At 48.4% G+C, this 17,610-nt stretch overlaps 1 protein-coding gene and 1 pseudogene across 1 annotated transcript; both read left to right on the top strand.

The window, feature by feature from the left end:
- The window catches only part of LOC129352923 (plexin-B1-like), a 46,830-nt pseudogene extending 41,906 nt beyond the window's left edge, over positions 1-4,924 (top strand).
- Positions 4,925-6,445: 1,521 nt separating this feature from the next.
- LOC129352975 (SRSF protein kinase 3-like) lies at positions 6,446-16,714 on the top strand. Its single transcript, XM_055022182.1, has 17 exons — positions 6,446-6,900; positions 7,585-7,660; positions 8,655-9,791; positions 11,062-11,170; positions 11,249-11,336; positions 11,407-11,494; positions 11,604-11,710; positions 12,236-12,401; positions 12,643-12,668; positions 13,064-13,156; positions 13,299-13,350; positions 13,909-14,127; positions 14,756-14,853; positions 14,940-15,047; positions 15,447-15,516; positions 15,602-15,694; positions 15,784-16,714. The coding sequence occupies exons 3-17, from the start codon at positions 9,287-9,289 to the stop codon at positions 15,966-15,968; spliced, it is 2,007 nt and encodes a 668-aa protein (XP_054878157.1). The 5' UTR covers positions 6,446-6,900; positions 7,585-7,660; positions 8,655-9,286; the 3' UTR covers positions 15,969-16,714.
- The last annotated feature ends 896 nt before the right edge of the window (positions 16,715-17,610 follow it).

The following is a 17,610-nucleotide window of genomic DNA, read 5'->3' as shown; positions in this document are numbered from 1 at the left end:
TCGGCAGTTCATCCACACGCTGGAGGCCCAGCAGGGCTTCTCCCAGCGGGACCGCGGCTACATGGCCAGTCTGCTCACCATCGCGCTGCACGACAAGCTGGAGTACTTCACCGAGGTCATGAAGACGCTGCTGCAGGACCTGGTGCAGCAGTACGTCGCCAAGAACCCCAAACTCATGCTGCGCCGGTAGGGGAAGCAAACGTGCTGCTGAACCGGACCCAGAACACCCGGGCCCAGAACAACCGGACCCAGAACACCCGGACCGCTGAGGGTCCAACCAGAACCTGCACTGACCCTGGCTCTTCTCTTTCAGGACGGAGACGGTTGTTGAGAAGATGTTGACCAACTGGATGTCCATCTGCCTCTATTCTTTCCTGAAGGTAGTGGTTTCTGTCCATACATGTCTGTCCTCAGCTGCCCCTCCCCTGTCTCACCTTCACCTGTCTGTCTGACAGGAAGTGGCCGGGGAGCCGCTCTACATGCTCTACCGGGCCATAAAGTACCAGGTGGACAAGGGACCGGTGGACGCTGTGACAGGGAAGGCCAAGCGGACGCTCAACGACAGCCATCTGCTGCGAGAGGACATCGATTACTCTGCCATGGTAACCATAGCAACAGGACTACCTCCCGCGCTCAACCCGTTTGGTCTCACCTGTCTGTCTCACCTGTCTGTCTCACCTGTCTGTCTCACCTGTTCCTCAGACTCTGAACGTCCTGGTGAAGAACGGAGTGGAGGTTCAGCCGTGTCCCATTAAAGTTCTCGACACCGACACCATCACCCAGGTAGGGACTCGTTGGACAGAGCCCGGGTCACCTGTCGCTCTGCTGCTCACCTGTCTGTGTGCTTTTGAGTCCAGGTGAAAGATAAGATCCTGGATCAGGTCTACAGAGGAGCTCCGTTCTCTCAGAGACCAGCAGCTGACAGTCTGGACCTGGGTACGCTCTAGACCTCCTCACCTGTCTCACCTCTCCTTGGTCTGACAGGCAGCCGGGTCTCACCTGTGTGCGTTTGTCTGCAGAGTGGCGTTCAGGTCAGGCAGGTCACCTGACTCTGTCAGACGATGATGTCACAGCGGTGGTTCAAGGTCGCTGGAAAAGGCTCAACACCCTGCAGCATTACAAGGTGCGAACCGACCAATCACAGCGAGTCTCCACCTTCCCGTCTCACTGCTGCTCATTCTTTACGTCACATTCTCCGTTCCTCAGGTTCCAGATGGCGCCACAGTCGCCCTGATCCCTCGATTTCTCAGTACAGGGGTCAACCAGGTGTTTCAGACCGGAGAGAGTAAGAACCAACACACCTCAGCCACCAGAATCACACAGGAAGACTGTGGACAACCCGAAGCGTTGAGCACAATCCAAACCGTAGAGTAAGACAAGCGTTGACAACAACCTGGAGTGTAGAACAGGCAGAAGGAAACAGGCGGACAGTGAACAGAACTTCCTGGAACGTCTTCAGAAACATTGAAGACCAAATTGGTCCATGGCGACAAACAAGATCTTCTTCTCAGGATGACTGACGGTGTCTGTTGTTCCCATAGAAACACCAATGCTGGAAGGTGAGGAAGAGGAGGGTCTGCGTCTGTGGCACCTGGTGAAGAGCAGCGAAGATGCAGAGATCCCAAAACATCGGAAGAGCAGCATGAGGGAACGGGAGAGAGCCAAGGCTATTCCTGAGATTTACCTGACCAGACTGCTGTCCATGAAGGTAGCAAACACGCACACACACACAGACACACACACACACACACACACACATACACACACACACGCACATACACACACACACACCCACACACACACACACACCCACGCGCACGCACACACACACACACCTACACACACACACACACACACCCACACCCACGCGCACGCACACACACACACACACACACACACATACACACACACACACACACACACGCACATACACACACACACGCACATACACACACAGACACACGAACGCACACACACACACACACACACGCACACACACACACGCACACACACACACACACACGCATACACACACACACACGCATACACACACACACACACACACACACACACACACACACACACACACACCTACACACACACACACACCCACACCCACACACGCACACACACACACACATACACACACACACACACCCACACACACACACCCACACACACACACCCACACACACACAGACAGTGGGTAGTGGCTGATGGACGGTGTCCGTGTCTCTGCAGGGGACGCTGCAGAAGTTTGTGGATGATGTCTTTGTGGCCATCCTCAGCACCAAGCGTCCTCCTCCCATTGCTGTCCGGTTTTTCTTCGACTTCCTGGACGACATGGCAGAGAAACACGGGATCGACGACCCCGAGACCGTCCACATCTGGAAGACAAACAGGTGAGACCTGCTGGGCTCCTCCTTCCGTCTCTCTGACCCGTCTCTCTGACCCGTCTCTCTGACCCGTCTCTCTGACCCGTCTCTCTGACCCGTCCGTCTCCAGTCTCCCTCTGAGGTTCTGGGTCAACATCCTGAAGAACCCGCAGTTCGTCCTGGACGTCCAGGTGACGGACAGCATCGACGCCGTCCTCTCCGTCATTGCCCAGACCTTCATCGACTCCTGCACCACCTCCGAACACAAAGTGGGACGGGTAGGACCCTCCGCCCCGCCGCTGTTCTTCTGCTCTGTCCCCCCATATGTGACATCACATTGTCTTTCTGTCCAATCAGGACTCTCCGGTCAACAAGCTGCTTTATGCCAGAGAGATCCCACGCTACAAGCAGCTGGTGGAGCGGTGAGACAGCCGCTGCTGGTTCTGGTTCTGGTTGCGGTCCAGTCTGGTTCTGGTTCTGGTTGCGGTCCAGTCTGGTTCTGGTTCTGGTTCCAGTCCAGCCTGGTTCTGCTCAGCTCCTCTCTCTCTGTCTTCAGGTACTACAGTGACATCCGCAGCGCCGCGTCAGGATGCTACCAGGAGATGAACTCCACTCTGACGGAGCTGTCCGGGGTAAACAGAACCAGAACCTCCTGTCTCCCTGTCTGTCCTCCTGTCTCACCCCTCCTGTCTCCCTGCAGAGCTTCGCCTCAGAGATGAACAGCCTCGTTGCTCTTCATGAACTCTATAAATACATCAACAAATATTACGACCAGGTAACTCCGCCCCCTCACGTCTTGTGACCTCTGACCTGCACAGCTACAAACATGTTCCTCTGTCTTCCCTGTCTCCAGGTCATCATGTCCCTGGAGGAGGACACGTCGGGTCAGAAGATGCAGCTGGCGTATCGGCTGCAGCAGGTCGCCGCCCTGGTGGAGAACAAAGTCACTGACCTCTGACCTGCGAGTTCTGAGGAAGAGGAGAGACAGCGAAGCTGATTGGATGGCTGCTGCCTGTCTGTCTGCGTGGGGGACGCCCAGTCTTTCATAATCGGTCTTCCGGTTCCCTCACACGGCGGCGGCCGCCATCTCACGACAATCCGACCAATCAGGGAACACCATCGCCGCCTGCTGCCTTGCACTACAATTCCCAGAGTTCTTTGCTGTCTGAGTCTAAAAGCACAACTTCAATAGTTTCTTCAGCGTTTGTATTGGTTCTGACATGAAACCTGCTGTTTTCTATGTTTTTCTACTGAAACCAGCGGATGGGACTCTGAACAGCCAGAACCAGAAGTTCTGCTGCTGCTGGGCGTTTCTGAACGCAATAATCTGAATCAGGGAGTGTTTTCATCTGACCCGGTTCTGCTGAGGTTCTGGACTCGGACCTCAGGTCGAACTGCAGCGGTGAGAAGAAAAACCTGTCTGGATGTTGGCGCACTGCGCTGCTCCTCAGTGCAGCTCCACCTGGCTGCAGCAACAGGAAGGGGCGGGATGGACCGCTGGAAGCATTGCACTCCGGAAGTGAAGGGGGCGCTATTTCCTATATTATCCATGTTTTTATTTTCTTTGTGATATATTTTCACCTTTAGGAAGAATTTTATTTACAGTTTTAACAGATTCTGTAGCTTCCTGTGTTCTTCTAAATTTGCTCCTCAGTTGCATCTTTTCAGGCCTGATGCTGCCTCTAGTGGCGTGGGGTGGTAACACAACTAATATCACTACATTACTAAATGAGTCTTTATTATTTAGTGTTATTTCTAGCATTATTAGCACCATAAAATATAAATACTCTAATAAGACACCATACTTTTTATTTTCTTTATGATGTAGAGCTAATTAAATGACATAAACAAGATCTTTATACATTATGAATAACATTTATATATCTCCATCATTTGTAGGAGGAATAAAAGAAATAAGCAGACATGAAAAGCAACATAATAAAATATAATAAAACCATTTACAATGTATGCATAAGAAACTTAATTGAGCAAAAGTCAATCAGAAAAAATAATTAGATTCATAGAAGAATGAACAAATCTGGTTGTTACAATCAGAGTTTTAAAACAAATGCATGTAAAAAATCAATTTTTTTGCTTTTTCTGTGCCATTCATGTTATTCTGAGATTTAATGTGTTGGTAGAGTCTGACATATAGAGTAAACTAAAAGAAACTAATCAATTATGGTGGAAATTTCTTTACACTCTAAAACAATAAAATAAAACAAATCCATTGAATCACAATATCAACAATTTGTGCATCAAGTAAAACACTTTGCATGTTATAGATAAATGTTATTTAATTAAGAATAATTATTGCACTTTTAATAAATAACTTCTAATCAATGTTCTTAGGCACCAGAGGGAAACAGTGACGTCTTCATGAGCTCAGAGGGTCAAACTGATGATTAGAGGCAGATCAGGCCTGAAAAGATGCGACTGAGGAGCAGATTTAGAAGAACACAGGAAGTGACAGAATCTGTTAAAACTGTAAATAAAAGAGAGAAGATCAAACACAAACTGAGAGTGAAAATCCTTCCTAAAGCTGAAAATATATCACAAAGAAAAAACAGGGATAATATAGCGCTCTTCTTCTCGAGTGCAATGGTCCTGTTTCCATATAAGGTCTGAGGCTGACAGCGGCCCGTCGCCCTTCCTGTTAGCTGCAGCAGGTTCTTCTCAAATAACGACGCTGCATATTAATCATTGAGAACAATCTGAGTTACTAACTTATTGTGTTGTATAGACTATTTATAATTATTTATCCCCGCTGTGCCTTCGCTCTGCAGCTAGGGGGCAACCTAACGCGTCCCAGTGCATGATGGGAAGATAAAATGAACTGCTCCTTTAGCAGGAAGTGAACCTAACTGCAGCGTCTAGCTGGTTTAACTGGTTTAACTGGTCCATCTGGCTGAGAACAGAACTATCAGAATCTATATGGATCCTGGAGTACCATCAGAACCTCCAGAACCTTCCTGGACTGATGGACGGGCTGGACCAAGCAGACAGACTGATGCTGGTCCAGGTGTTGAACCGGACCAGAACCGGGTCCAGCTGATAATTTTTCTTCTGCTGCTGACCTTTGTTCTCCATGTTTTGCTGTTTGTGTCTTTTGGGCCTGTGTTTGACCCGTAGTTGTAGTTCTTTACTCACAGTAGCTTCTGCATGATGATGATAATGATGATGGTGCTTTCTTCTTTTTCATATCTTTCGATGTTTACGTTCCACTAGTGACGTAATGAGTGTGCAGACTGAAGCTGAGCTCTGATTGGTGGAGCTGTTTTCTACTGAATACAGTCATTTGGGGGAGGGGGAAAGGGAGGGGGGTAGCTCTGTGTAAATGTGCCTGTAAATATCTGTGAGGAAGACCACGATGAAGATGAGTCTATCTCAGATGACAAATGTGCTTTTATTGTGAAGGGCCACAGGTCAACCAGTTTGTATCATAAAAATAAAGTTCTAATTTTAATAATTGTTTCTTTTCTTTTATTCGTTCCGCTACCAGAGCCGGTTCTTTGCTCACGCTGTCGGGGGCCCCGGGCCCAGTCCACTTCATATTTTCTACATGTGTAGCTTAATTAGTAAGGTAAATAATCTAAGTATCTAGTTTAGAAACTAAATATTTACCTTTGAATTAAACACTTAGTTTTAAAATATATATTTAACTTGCTAATTATATGTTTAAGTTACATATTTAGTATGTTTATTAATTCATTTATTCATGAATGAATAACGTGATGAAAATATAAGTTGATCTCACATTTTTTTCTCTTTTTACAGTTTAAATAATCCAAATTGTTGCTGTTAATATTTGACTGTAATTTTACGAATGGCGCTCTGAATCTCAGAACTAGTTTCAGGTTCTCTTTGGTTTGGATTGTCCCTTCGGAACCAATAAACACCAGCTCCGTTTTCATGGAAGTGACAGAACCGGCTCCATCTGCTGGTTGGGTTGGGAAATATCTGGATGAAGAATCATCCTTTCAGGTTCTTGGTTCTGGATGGGATGAAACCTTTATGGATCATATTTCCACTAACAGGAAGGTGACGTCACTGGGAACTTTGAGGAGATTTCCAGACAGCCTTCCTGTTTTCTCTGATCTCACTTCCTGTCAGGACAGACTGACCCTCGGTCCCACATCCTCCACATCCGGCCCTGCTCGGTTCAGCCTGTCAGGTCAGTGCGCATGCGCAGAGCCGGGTGTCCGGTGTCAAACGGAGCAGCTGTTGGGTTCGTTCAGGGCAGAACCGAACCGGCACGTGCTGCACAGTCTGTTTAACGGAGCGGACCCGGTCCCAAAGCCGAAACAGAACCGGGATCCAGCCGGTCCAGACACCCGAAGTCAGATCCGGAACCAGCAGGAGAGCTAACGGAGCTAACGGAGCCGAACCGTCTGCTGACCGCCAGGCCGCGGTCCGGTCCCGTCCGGACCCGCTCCGCGTTTCAGACCCAGGTTCTGCTGCTGCTCGGACAGGTTCTGTCTGGGAGCCGGCTCGGCTGGAAGACCGGAACCGGACATGCTGATAGGTAAAGGAGGCCTGACCCGATTCTGCTGTGTCCGGGACGGTTCCGGGTCCAGCTGGTTCCGGAACTCCATTAAAAACAGTTTTACTTTATTTCTGTCGGTTCGGATCAGGTGGTCCAGAGATGCTCAGATTCTGGATTTCAAAATGTTCTGGTTCCGAGCTGCTTCTCTGAGGTCCTTCATGATCAGAACCAGGCCAGGTTCTTGCTGGTCAGAACCAGGCCAGGTTCTTGCTGATCAGAACCAGGCCAGGTTCTTGCTGGTCAGAACCAGGCCAGGTTCTTGCTGATCAGAACCAGACCAGGTTCTTGCTGGTCAGAACCAGGCCAGGTTCTGCTCAGCAGAATGTGGAGGTCCAAATAATGTAACAGCTTCCTGTAAGAAATGATGAAGGAATGTTCTGTTGGACCCGATAGAGTACCAGGCTGAACCTCAGCGGTTCCGGTTCCTTTAATCCTGAATGTATCTTCGTTTTGGACCCAAGCTGCGCTCCGTGTTTCTGGATAAACTGTGACGTCACGGCCATGACGGAGTCACTCGGTGGTTTGATCCCTTCATCTTATCTGATGAAATGTTTGAGTCTGCCATTGGACCGTTAAGTTCTATCCAGAACCTGACGTCACCCGGTTCCGGTTCTGGTTCTGGTGATGTGAGATGGGACTCTGACTGTTTGTTGTTTTTCTCAGCGGCTGTCGGAAGCTCCGCCCCCACAGGCAAGAAACGGCGGCGAGGCAAGAAACACCGGAGAGTCCGAGCTGACCGGTAGGAACCCAGATACACAAACATCAACACTGAGGGGCGTGGCTCAGCAGGAAGTGATGTAGCTGCAGAGGGAGGGGCTTATCAGGGGGAGGAGTCTGCAGATCAGAGCGACTGAAGGTGGATCCGCAGTCGAAGCCCGCCATGCTCTGGGTCTGAATCATTTCTTTCCTGGTGTCAGTCCGACAGAACCGGGTCAGCTCACCGGAACCACACACTGACAGACGCAGGTCCGCTGACCCGCAGGCTCATTGAACCACAAATAGAAGTTGGATCCTGAGCCGGCGTGCAGCAGCTCCATGTGACATGTCCAAGCGTGGCATCAGCAGCACCGAAATAGCCTGAGCGCGCTCACTGGGGCCGACACACGAGCTGCAGACGCCGTGACATCATCACCATCTGTTTTTAGTTTACACTGATCAGTCAGAACTCATGGACACCGTCAGGACCGGTACTGCGTCCCTGCACATCATCCCAGACATTCCCGTGACGGACCGGACTGAGCGCGCTCAGTGTGGCGGTTAGCAGCTTCCAGTAGCATGATCTTCTACAGTTAGCAGAGAGAACATCGCCACTGCTCTTTCTTTATTGGCAGAACCCTAAAGAAAGGGTTTTAAGGTAGAGCAAAGACCAGATTACGATCCTGCCTAAAGCAGATCTTGCAAAGGAGTTGTATGTGTATCCAGTTTATTGATACAACAGAGGAGAGACGTGTGGTTGAAACCTCCAGGTATCATATCGTCAGACGGCCGGGCAGAGAGATGTAGGAGACTGGGATATGATCCCGCGGCGCAGCTGCATCAATCCTTGAGGTTGAATTGGATTCGTATAGAAATCTTCTACATAAATCCAAACACAAAGACGACTAATTGGATTAAAACTGAAAGTCGTTTTTATTGTATCATTGTTTTATTGTGAATAAACTGGATCAAATTTGTATTTTCCTTTCCAAATGTTGCATTCTGAAATTGTTTTCCACCCTTAATTCCCTTTTCAGGCCTGAAGAGGGCAGTGATTTTCTAAAGACTGATGGTACTCCCCTCCAAATGCCATTACAGAATGACACTCAAAAAGACCAGCTCCCCCCAAAAGGTCCTACAAACGGCACCGATGAGGAAGGTCCAGAGGCTCCAGAGCCTGGCACATTTTCCCCCGAGAGATCCATCCAGACACCTTGCCTTCAAGGTCCCCAGCAGGCGCTGATGTCCCGGATTCCAAACCAGATCACCCAGTCACCTGTTCCCCAGAGCCCCCACCACATAAACCAATCACCCCATCCCCAGAGTCCCCATCAGAGAGTCCAGTCACCACATCCTGAAAGTCCCCACCAGAACACACAGTCACCTTTTCCCCAGAGTCCCCATCATTCACCTGGACCCCTGAACCTCAACACCCAGTCAAAGCGTTCCCAGTGTCTTCACCATTTACCGCGTTCCCAGCCCTCACCAGACCACCCAGTCACCTGGTCCCCAGAGTCCCCAGCATTCAGCACAGTCAGCAAGTTCCCACAGTCCAAACCGGATTACTCAACCACTTCCTCCTCAGAGCGCCCAGCAGATAATCCAGGCACTGCATCCCCAGAGCATAAACCAGAGAGCAATATTCACTCCAGAACCTGTAGAAACTATAATGGCCCCTGAAGTTACTCTCAACAACTCCCAGTGTCCCAGCCAATCATCTTCTTCTGCATTAGAAAGCTTTGGCCAAAGTCTCGGCAAGTCACCACCAGATGTTAACGTTACCCAGAATGCCTCAGCACATGGTTTTACTGAGTTCTTCCAACCACCTCCAACCTCACCTCAAGGCGTTACCTCTGAGACTTCTGCAGTATTTGCACAAAACCCTGTGAAAGCTCCGACTAGTATGCTAAGCCCCACCCACTCCGACCCCTTCCTCCTGACCTCGATGACCTTTACTTCCAGTGCCTCCTCCCAGCCTCTGTGCTCCTCCTCCTCTCTCCTGTGCTCTCTGGATTCTCCATTCAGCTTTCCTGCCACGACATCATCTGCCCCATCTCATCTGGCTATGCCCCCGCCACATCAGAGCCCGCCTCCTGTAGAGTTAACTCCTCCCCCAGCCCACTTGCTTGGGTCTGATGATGAAGAGCAGGAAGACCCTTCAGATTATTGTAAAGGTGAGTTGACTAAACCCTCAGGTTTACCTCTGACACGTGACCATCTTCTCACCTATACACAAAATGGCTACATGACATCAACTTCAAGATGCTGCAAACATTTTTGCCTCACAAGTTGAAGGACAGTGGAGCCATGTCCCTCTCTGAAGGGTTTGTTTAAATCTGTGAGAAGTTATCAGTTATACTTCCCTGACTTGTAGTAGATAGATGTCACATCACTGACAGCTTGTTGGAATTTTAAAGCTAGCAGCCAGTCAGACGTACACTGTCCCTTTTAACCGACTTCATCCATTCAAACAACACAAACAGAACATGTTCTTGTTCTTTTAACTGTTCTTTACCCTGTGGGGGATCACTTCCTGGCAGGTTCCACCTTGGACAGGTTGCCAATAGAGTACCAAGAGTAGATTACAATCCTGCCTCAAGCAGCTTTTGCAGAGACCTTCATGGATTCCCAAAACGTTGGTAGTACGGAGGAGAGAGAGATGGTTGAAATCTCTGGGTATGAAAATGCTACTAAGATAGCTTGAGATAAAACAAGCCAGTCCCGTATCTTCTAGACCAGGAGTGGGCAACTCTAGAGCTTGAGGACCACACCAGAGCCAAATGATCAGGTCGTTAGCAGGACTCTGGAAAAGTTGACTGCATACTAAGGAGGTGATTCAACATGCTACATGTAAATGTTATCATTTAGTTTGGTTAAAGTTTTGATTGTTAGACAGGGACACATGTAAAAGTTGTAGGACACTAGCCCTTGAGGACTTGAGTTGCCCATCCCTGGTCTCAATCATTAGACACTTTGATTGGAGGGCACCCAAGGTAAATGGGTGCCCTCCACTGAGCATAATTTAAAAATGGAAGTCATGTGTCCATAAAGGTGATAGTCTACGTCAGGGCAGAAGGCAAGAAGCGAAGTCAAAGTAAAGGTCTGCAGACCACAAGGATTGGATTAGTTCAAGGAACAAATTCCAGAAAAGGATGATGGATGCAGGACAAAAAACATTTTGGCAACAATGAATGCTTTGAAAAGCACAGTGGTCTCCATAATTTGGAATAGAAGAAGTTTGGAACCACCAGGGCCATCCATGTATCTGTCCATCTAACCAAACCATTTAGAGGAATGGGTTGAGAGGTGACTGAGAGCATTCAGTAGGTTAGTCATTGCTAACACACTTAGTCAGTCAGTGTTGTTGATGTTGTCACTATCAGGTATTTGTGGATTGCCCTGTACCTGGAGACAAGTCTCACTTTGTGGTCTCTGATTCTCCAGGTGGGTACTACCCTGTAAAGATCGGAGACCTGTTCAACGGCCGCTACCATGTGGTCAGGAAACTGGGCTGGGGACACTTTTCCACAGTGTGGCTCTGCTGGGACCTACAGTCAGTAGAGACTTGTGTTTGAAAAACATGTTTTCTCAGATGGACTTCTTTCAGACTTTCAAGGTATGTCTTCTTCAGGAAGAAGCGCTTTGTGGCCATGAAGGTGGTGAAGAGCGCTCCTCATTACACCGAGACGGCTTTGGATGAAATCAAACTGCTGCGATGTGTGAGTATCGCTGTCCTGATCTCTACCACCAGCGGCTACTGACGTGCTCAGCTAACCTGTCTCTCTCCAGGTGAGGGACAGCGACCCATCTGACTCGTACAGAGAAACCATCGTCCAACTCATTGATGACTTCAAGATCTCTGGAATCAATGGAGTTCGTATCCTTGACCATGAGCTGTCCTTCGGTCCCAGACTGCGTCCACTTGTTGTCCACCTGTTGTCCACCTGTTGTCCACCTGTCTCAGTAGTTTCCTCAGCCTCTCTCAGATGTCTGTATGGTTCTGGAGGTTCTAGGTCATCAGTTATTAAAATGGATCATTAAATCAAACTATATGGGAATTCCTCTGGTCTGTGTCAAGACTATCATCCGACAGGTACCACCGCCACGAACGTTTAGCAAAGTGTTCTTGGGTTTTACTTTATTGACTTGTTTCAAAGGGTCAATACTTCATGGTTCTGCCTTAACTAGGACAAAGCCAATATGGTTATACGGTTATCGGTTATATTTTTAGAACCATATGCTTTCTAAGGATACTTCCATGGTTAACTCTGTTGGTAACATCCACCCAAAAGGCTGCCACATTCTACTATTCAAACTCTGCACACTCCGTCTGCAAACGGCTCAGATTTCATTTTCTAGGGCATCTACTGCTTACATTTCTCATGAATAATCCTTGAATTCCCACAATCCAAATGGATACTAGAGCGTTTGTTGAGTTCTAAGCTCCCTTTAGTAGCTTTGTGTTCGCCTCAAGTACGCAGGACCTCCTTGTAGGCCCTGGTATGTGGAGGCCTTAACTCCGACATGGTGATTAGGGCACCTTGACTACATCGTACTCCGGCTGATTGACCTGCAGCCACTCGGTGGTTCTGACCCAAACTCGGTTGTGTGTCTGCAGGTGCTGCAGGGACTCGACTACCTTCACACCAAGTGTAAAATTATTCACACAGACATCAAGCCGGAGAACATCCTCCTGGTTGTTGACGACGTCTACGTCAGAAGATTGGCGGCTGAGGCCACCATCTGGCAGAGAGCTGGAGCCCCGCCCCCTTCAGGGTCATCAGGTGAGGGCCACCAGCTGATTGGTCAGAAGGTGCTGCAGATGTATTTTAAAGTTCAGAACTTCTCCCAGCCTGCCTGTCAGCATAATTACTGGGACCAGTAAGTCGGACCTGTGGGTTGTGGTTGATCTGGCTTCCTGTGGTTTCCTGTCTTTCCTTCACCTGCTTCTTCTAACTGAACCTTTTCTTCTTTCTGTTTCTGTCTTTCCTCCCTGATGATTTCCTTCCATCTGTGTGTCTCTAGTTAGCACGGCTCCCAGGGATGAAGAGGTGAGTGCCCAGGTGTGACCTCTGCTGTGTTCTGATTGGTTATCTCATGTTGATAAATCAATACATTTTAGTGGACATAAAGGTTTCATGATTTCGATTCCAGTTGGGTTTTGGTGGATGTTTGTAAAAACTATTTTTGTTAAAGTGGGCGTGGCCACAGTGACATCAGGCAGGCAGCTGTTATAGCATCACCTAGTGGCTGTCAGAGAAATTACATACTTAGAAATGTCACCTTAAGTCCCAGGTATCACATGACCTGCTTAGCTCCGCCCCCATGACCACGCCCTCTTCCTGAGGCAGAAAGTTATCGACAGTTTCAGATAAACTAGACTTGCTCCTGCCTGCCTTAACCTCTGTGTGTGTGTGTGTGTGTGTGTGTGTGTGTGCGCGCGCAGATGGGGAAGTTGTCAAAAAACAAGAAGAAAAAGTTGAAAAGGAAGGCAAAGCGTCAACAGAAGCTCCTGGACGAAAGGCTCATGGATATACAGGTACACCTGTTGTACCTGTTCATACAGGTGTGCAACAGTACACCTGTATGAACCGCCGCGGGCCAGTCAGAAACTGGCCCGCGGCGTCGGTGATGCAGCAGCAGCCAGTCAGATGAACATGAGCGCTTCTCTGTGTTTCCAGAGGATGGATGAGGAGGAAGGTCTACAGCAGCCTGACGATGCCGACCCGACCTGTGAGTAAAACCTGGCTGTTGGACTTTATGGTTTATTTCATTCTGATTGTTGATTCAATGAATTCATTCATTCATTCATTCTAGCAAGCTGTTTAAAGGTGTTTAAACCAGGAGTTGTCCAGGTCAGCTGATGGTTCCAGGTCCCATTTTTCACCTCAAAGGAAACATTTTGGTCACATGATGCATTCAGTTGAAGTCAGTCAATCCGTCATACTGAGCCAACAGTGAGGGAAGAAATCGCCTCCAGCCAGACTGAGTTACTCTGACCTGTAGGGAACGTCTTGGGTTACTTGGTTTGTCTGGGTGTGTTTAAGGGTGGCTAGCTTAGCATTAGCGCTAGGTGTTTGTTCACCCTTTGATCCAGAGTATGAAGACGGACGGAGAAGATCTGTGAACGTTTTTACTAGCAGATCTATCAGATTTTGTCAGTTCCCTGAATCTCCAGTGAATTGTTGCGTTGTCTTGTTGGCGACTCTCCTCCTTCCTGCTGCGATGCGTGGAAACATGAATGTTCTCTCGTTAAACTAAAACACAGCAGAAATGTTTCTTCATTCTCAGGGTCTGTGGTCGTCAACGGCAACACTTTCTGCTCCACAGCCAATCACAAGCCAAGCCCAGAGTCCAGCAGCTCCTGGTTGGACGACAGGTTCAGTGACCCCGCCCCCGGACGCTTCTCCAGCCCCGCCTCCGGCCTATCAGGGCTCTCCAGCTCGGTGATGTCGGCGACCTCTGAGTCGGCGCTCTCCACCCAGTCGGGATGCTCCAGCGGACGAGACGGTGAGACTTTCTGTTGGACGTTAATGTCCTGCAGATCGTTTGGAGCCACATTAAGATTTTTTATTGAGAATAAAGTTCTGATATTAACAGAAGAAAGTCAGAGAATTAGAACAAGTTGCTTTAATTCGGTTTGTCAAATTAATTGTTTTGATCATTTTTATGGAGGATTCTGTTTCTTTCTTCTGTAATATTTAGACTTTATAGTGTAACTTTATTTTTATTACACTATGACTGTTCTTATGTCATTTTATTGTCGTACAACTTTTTCTCTAATATTTTATACTCATAAAGTTATTTAGTTTATTCTTGAAATGTGAAAAAATATCCCGGCCAGGATTTTCTTGTAGTTGATTTTTAATCTCAAAAGGATTTTCTGGTGAAATAAACGTTGATAAATGAAAGTTACGTTTTCTGTTGTCTCTCTGTTCGTCTTTTGGAGTCTGAAGCAGAACATCGATCGGATCGATCGCATCGATCGCATCGATCCGATTGATCGCATCGATTGGATCGTTTTCTGCCTGTTTGGTTGGTCGGTGTCGGCATCAGACGGTGTAATGATGCTGACTCACCAGCAGGTGATTGGCTGAGTTTGTGACCAATCCCAGTGAAGTTGTTCTCTTGTCGGCAGGATTCAGTTCGTCGGACTTCGTCCTGAACCCTCTGGACCCGCAGAACGCCGACCGCCTCCGAGTGAAGATCGCCGACCTGGGGAACGCCTGCTGGGTGGTGAGACATCTTCATCCTCTCCTCATCCTCCTGTGCAGCTCCGACCAATCAGACGCCTCCTTCTCTCCCTCACTGTGTCCGAGCAGCACAAACACTTCACCGAGGACATCCAGACCAGGCAGTACCGGGCCCTGGAGGTTCTGATCGGAGCGGAGTACGGGCCACCAGCAGACATCTGGAGCACCGCCTGCATGGTGCACGCACACACACACACACACAGACACACACACACACAGACACACACACACACACACAGACACACACACACACAGACACACACACACACACAGACACACACAGACACACACACACACAGACACACACACACAGACACACACACGATCAATAACTTTCAGAAACTTTCTGTTGGATTTCTGTAAACTCCTCAGAATATTGCAGGTTTCACATAAAAAGGCTCCCCCTGCTGGTAAACTAGGGGAATGATCAGTTCCAAACATTTCAGAGGTTCTGATGTTACATTTCAGTGGCAAATCCTGGCTAACCTTCCCAAAAAGGCACAAATCATTAACTGGGTCCAGAACCGGGTCCAGAACTGGGTCCAGAACCAGGTCTGACCTGTTTTCCTTCTCCAGGCGTTCGAACTCGCAACCGGGGATTACCTGTTCGAGCCGCATTCAGGAGAAGATTACACCAGAGACGAAGGTAAAGCAGCAGTACCGAGGCGGGTTCTGGTTGGGTTCTGGTTCTGTACTTCCTCAGTGTGTTTAGTTGTGTGACCTGTCTGCAGATCATATCGCCCACATCATGGAGCTGCTGGGTCCGCTGCCGCTGCCCTTCGCCTTGTCTGGCAGGTATTCCAGGGAATACTTCACCAGGAGAGGTGAGACCCGCCCACAGGTCCCACCGGGCTCTCTGATTGGCTCCTGAATGGCTCTCTGACTGGCTGTTTCTCTCGACGTACCTGTCCAGGTGAGTTGCGGCATATCTCCAACCTGAAGCCGTGGGGTCTGTTCGAGGTTCTGCTGGAGAAGTACGAGTGGCCGCTGGACCAGGCGGCGCAGTTCAGCGACTTCCTGCTCACCATGCTGGAGATGGAGCCGGAGCGCCGCGCCACGGCGGCGCAGTGCCTGCAGCACGCCTGGCTGCACACATAACACACACCTGCACACACAGCTGTCTCACTGTGACTCGCTGACCCGTGTGGTTGGAGACGCCTCTGCTGATTGGCCGACTGGTCAGTGGGTGGGCCGATGAACGTTTAGCCCCGCCTCCCCTCTAAAGCTGACTGCCAGTCACACCTGAGGAAGCCTCACCTGTCTGAACTGAGCTGAGGTCCGGCTAGTCGATGCTCAGACACGACCTTTGACCTGGCCAGGTGAAACCATCCAGATGTTTGGTCTCAGATTGACAGCTGCTGATCACCTGGACAGGTGAACGGTCAGAGCTGACTCCAGAAATCACTTCAGTGCTGCTGTACCTCACTTCCTGTTAGACTTCCTGTCCACTTCCTGTTTTTCCACCTGACTTCCTGTCTTCCTTTCATACTCAGTTTTGATTTCTGATCAGTTTTTTGAGTCGATCTAATTTATGAAGCCAGCAGCTCATCTGTTGCTTCATCATTGACCGATCGATTGACTATTCTTCTGGCGATCACCTGATCGGCCGTCAGTCGATCAACCTGTGTGAGTTTCTGGTGCTGAACTTCCACAGATCAACTAAAATCTGTTTTTCTCTCATTTTCTTAATTTTAATTGTTTTTATTGATCTGTCACTTCCTGCTTATTGATTATTGATCAGTAGATAACGAGCTTCCACCTGTTCACTTGTTCTGATGACCTTAGTGCCTTGAAACAGCCCCGCCCCCTGCAGTGACATCACTGATGATGTCAGGGGGGTTTTTCTACCTGTTTTTTTGTGTGAATCTCACCTGGTCAGGTGTTCTCTGGTTTCAGAATAAAAGCCGGCTCAGTTCTGGGTTTACTGGGGCTGAATCGGAACCATTTGGACCTGGTGGTGTCGAACCGCTCGGTTCTCTGGGTTCTGGAGGGAAACCTGCAGCGGATCGGTTCATTTGGTTGTAATTTAACATGTTTCTGTGCTTTAATTAAACCTTTTCTTATCAGCATCGCTGGTTGTGAAATTATGTTTTTGATAATAAAAACAGTAATAATAATAACAATAATGATAATAATAAAAGAAATGTTTTTCTCTGCTGTCGGTTTGAGCAGCATCACATCCTCTGCCATGTTTTTCCCTGCAGTTTTGTTCTGATTCATTCATGTTTGACAAATGCCTGGGTGGACCTAGCCCCGCCTTCGAGGTGCAGCTCCTTCAGACTAGCCAGCAACAATTGGCAAACATCTGCTGAGCTCTTTAGGAGCTGCTGCTCAGAGCAACGCTGCTGAAAACATTAAAGGGTTAAAGAGGTGCTATGTTGGAGGACTTCCTGGAGGCGGAGCTTCAGAAAAAGCAGATCTTAAAGAGATTTCAACACCCAATTTCAAGGTGTTAAAACAGGAAGCAAAGTCATATTTGATATATGACTGAACATTTTAAGTCATATAATAGAAGGTAACATTGTTACTGATCATTATACAAAATGGTGCTACATTCCTGGACAACATGTCCCTTTAAGAGTCAAACTGACCAGACAGGACCAATCGATCACTGATCAAAGCTCAGTCAGGAGGAAAATGCTGCAGGTCAACAACTCGAAGCGTTGCTGCGTTCCCATAGAAACTAAATTAATTTGGATAATAAACTCGATGCACTGATTATTGTTCTTCCATTATTTGG

Source organism: Poeciliopsis prolifica, unplaced genomic scaffold (assembly GCF_027474105.1).
Source record: "Poeciliopsis prolifica strain line A6 unplaced genomic scaffold, Auburn_PproV2 SCAFFOLD082, whole genome shotgun sequence".
Taxonomy (NCBI): domain Eukaryota; kingdom Metazoa; phylum Chordata; class Actinopteri; order Cyprinodontiformes; family Poeciliidae; genus Poeciliopsis; species Poeciliopsis prolifica.
This window is presented reverse-complemented; position numbering and strand designations above follow the sequence as displayed.

Coding starts and splice junctions, on each gene's coding strand:
- LOC129352975 (XM_055022182.1), top strand. CDS start 9,287: ATGGCCCCTGAAGTTACTCTCAACAACTCCCAGTGTCCCAGCCAATCA. Junction 12,669..13,063: donor CGGCTCCCAGGGATGAAGAG/GTGAGTGCCCAG, acceptor GTGCGCGCGCAG/ATGGGGAAGTTGTCAAAAAA. Junction 13,351..13,908: donor TGACGATGCCGACCCGACCT/GTGAGTAAAACC, acceptor CTTCATTCTCAG/GGTCTGTGGTCGTCAACGGC.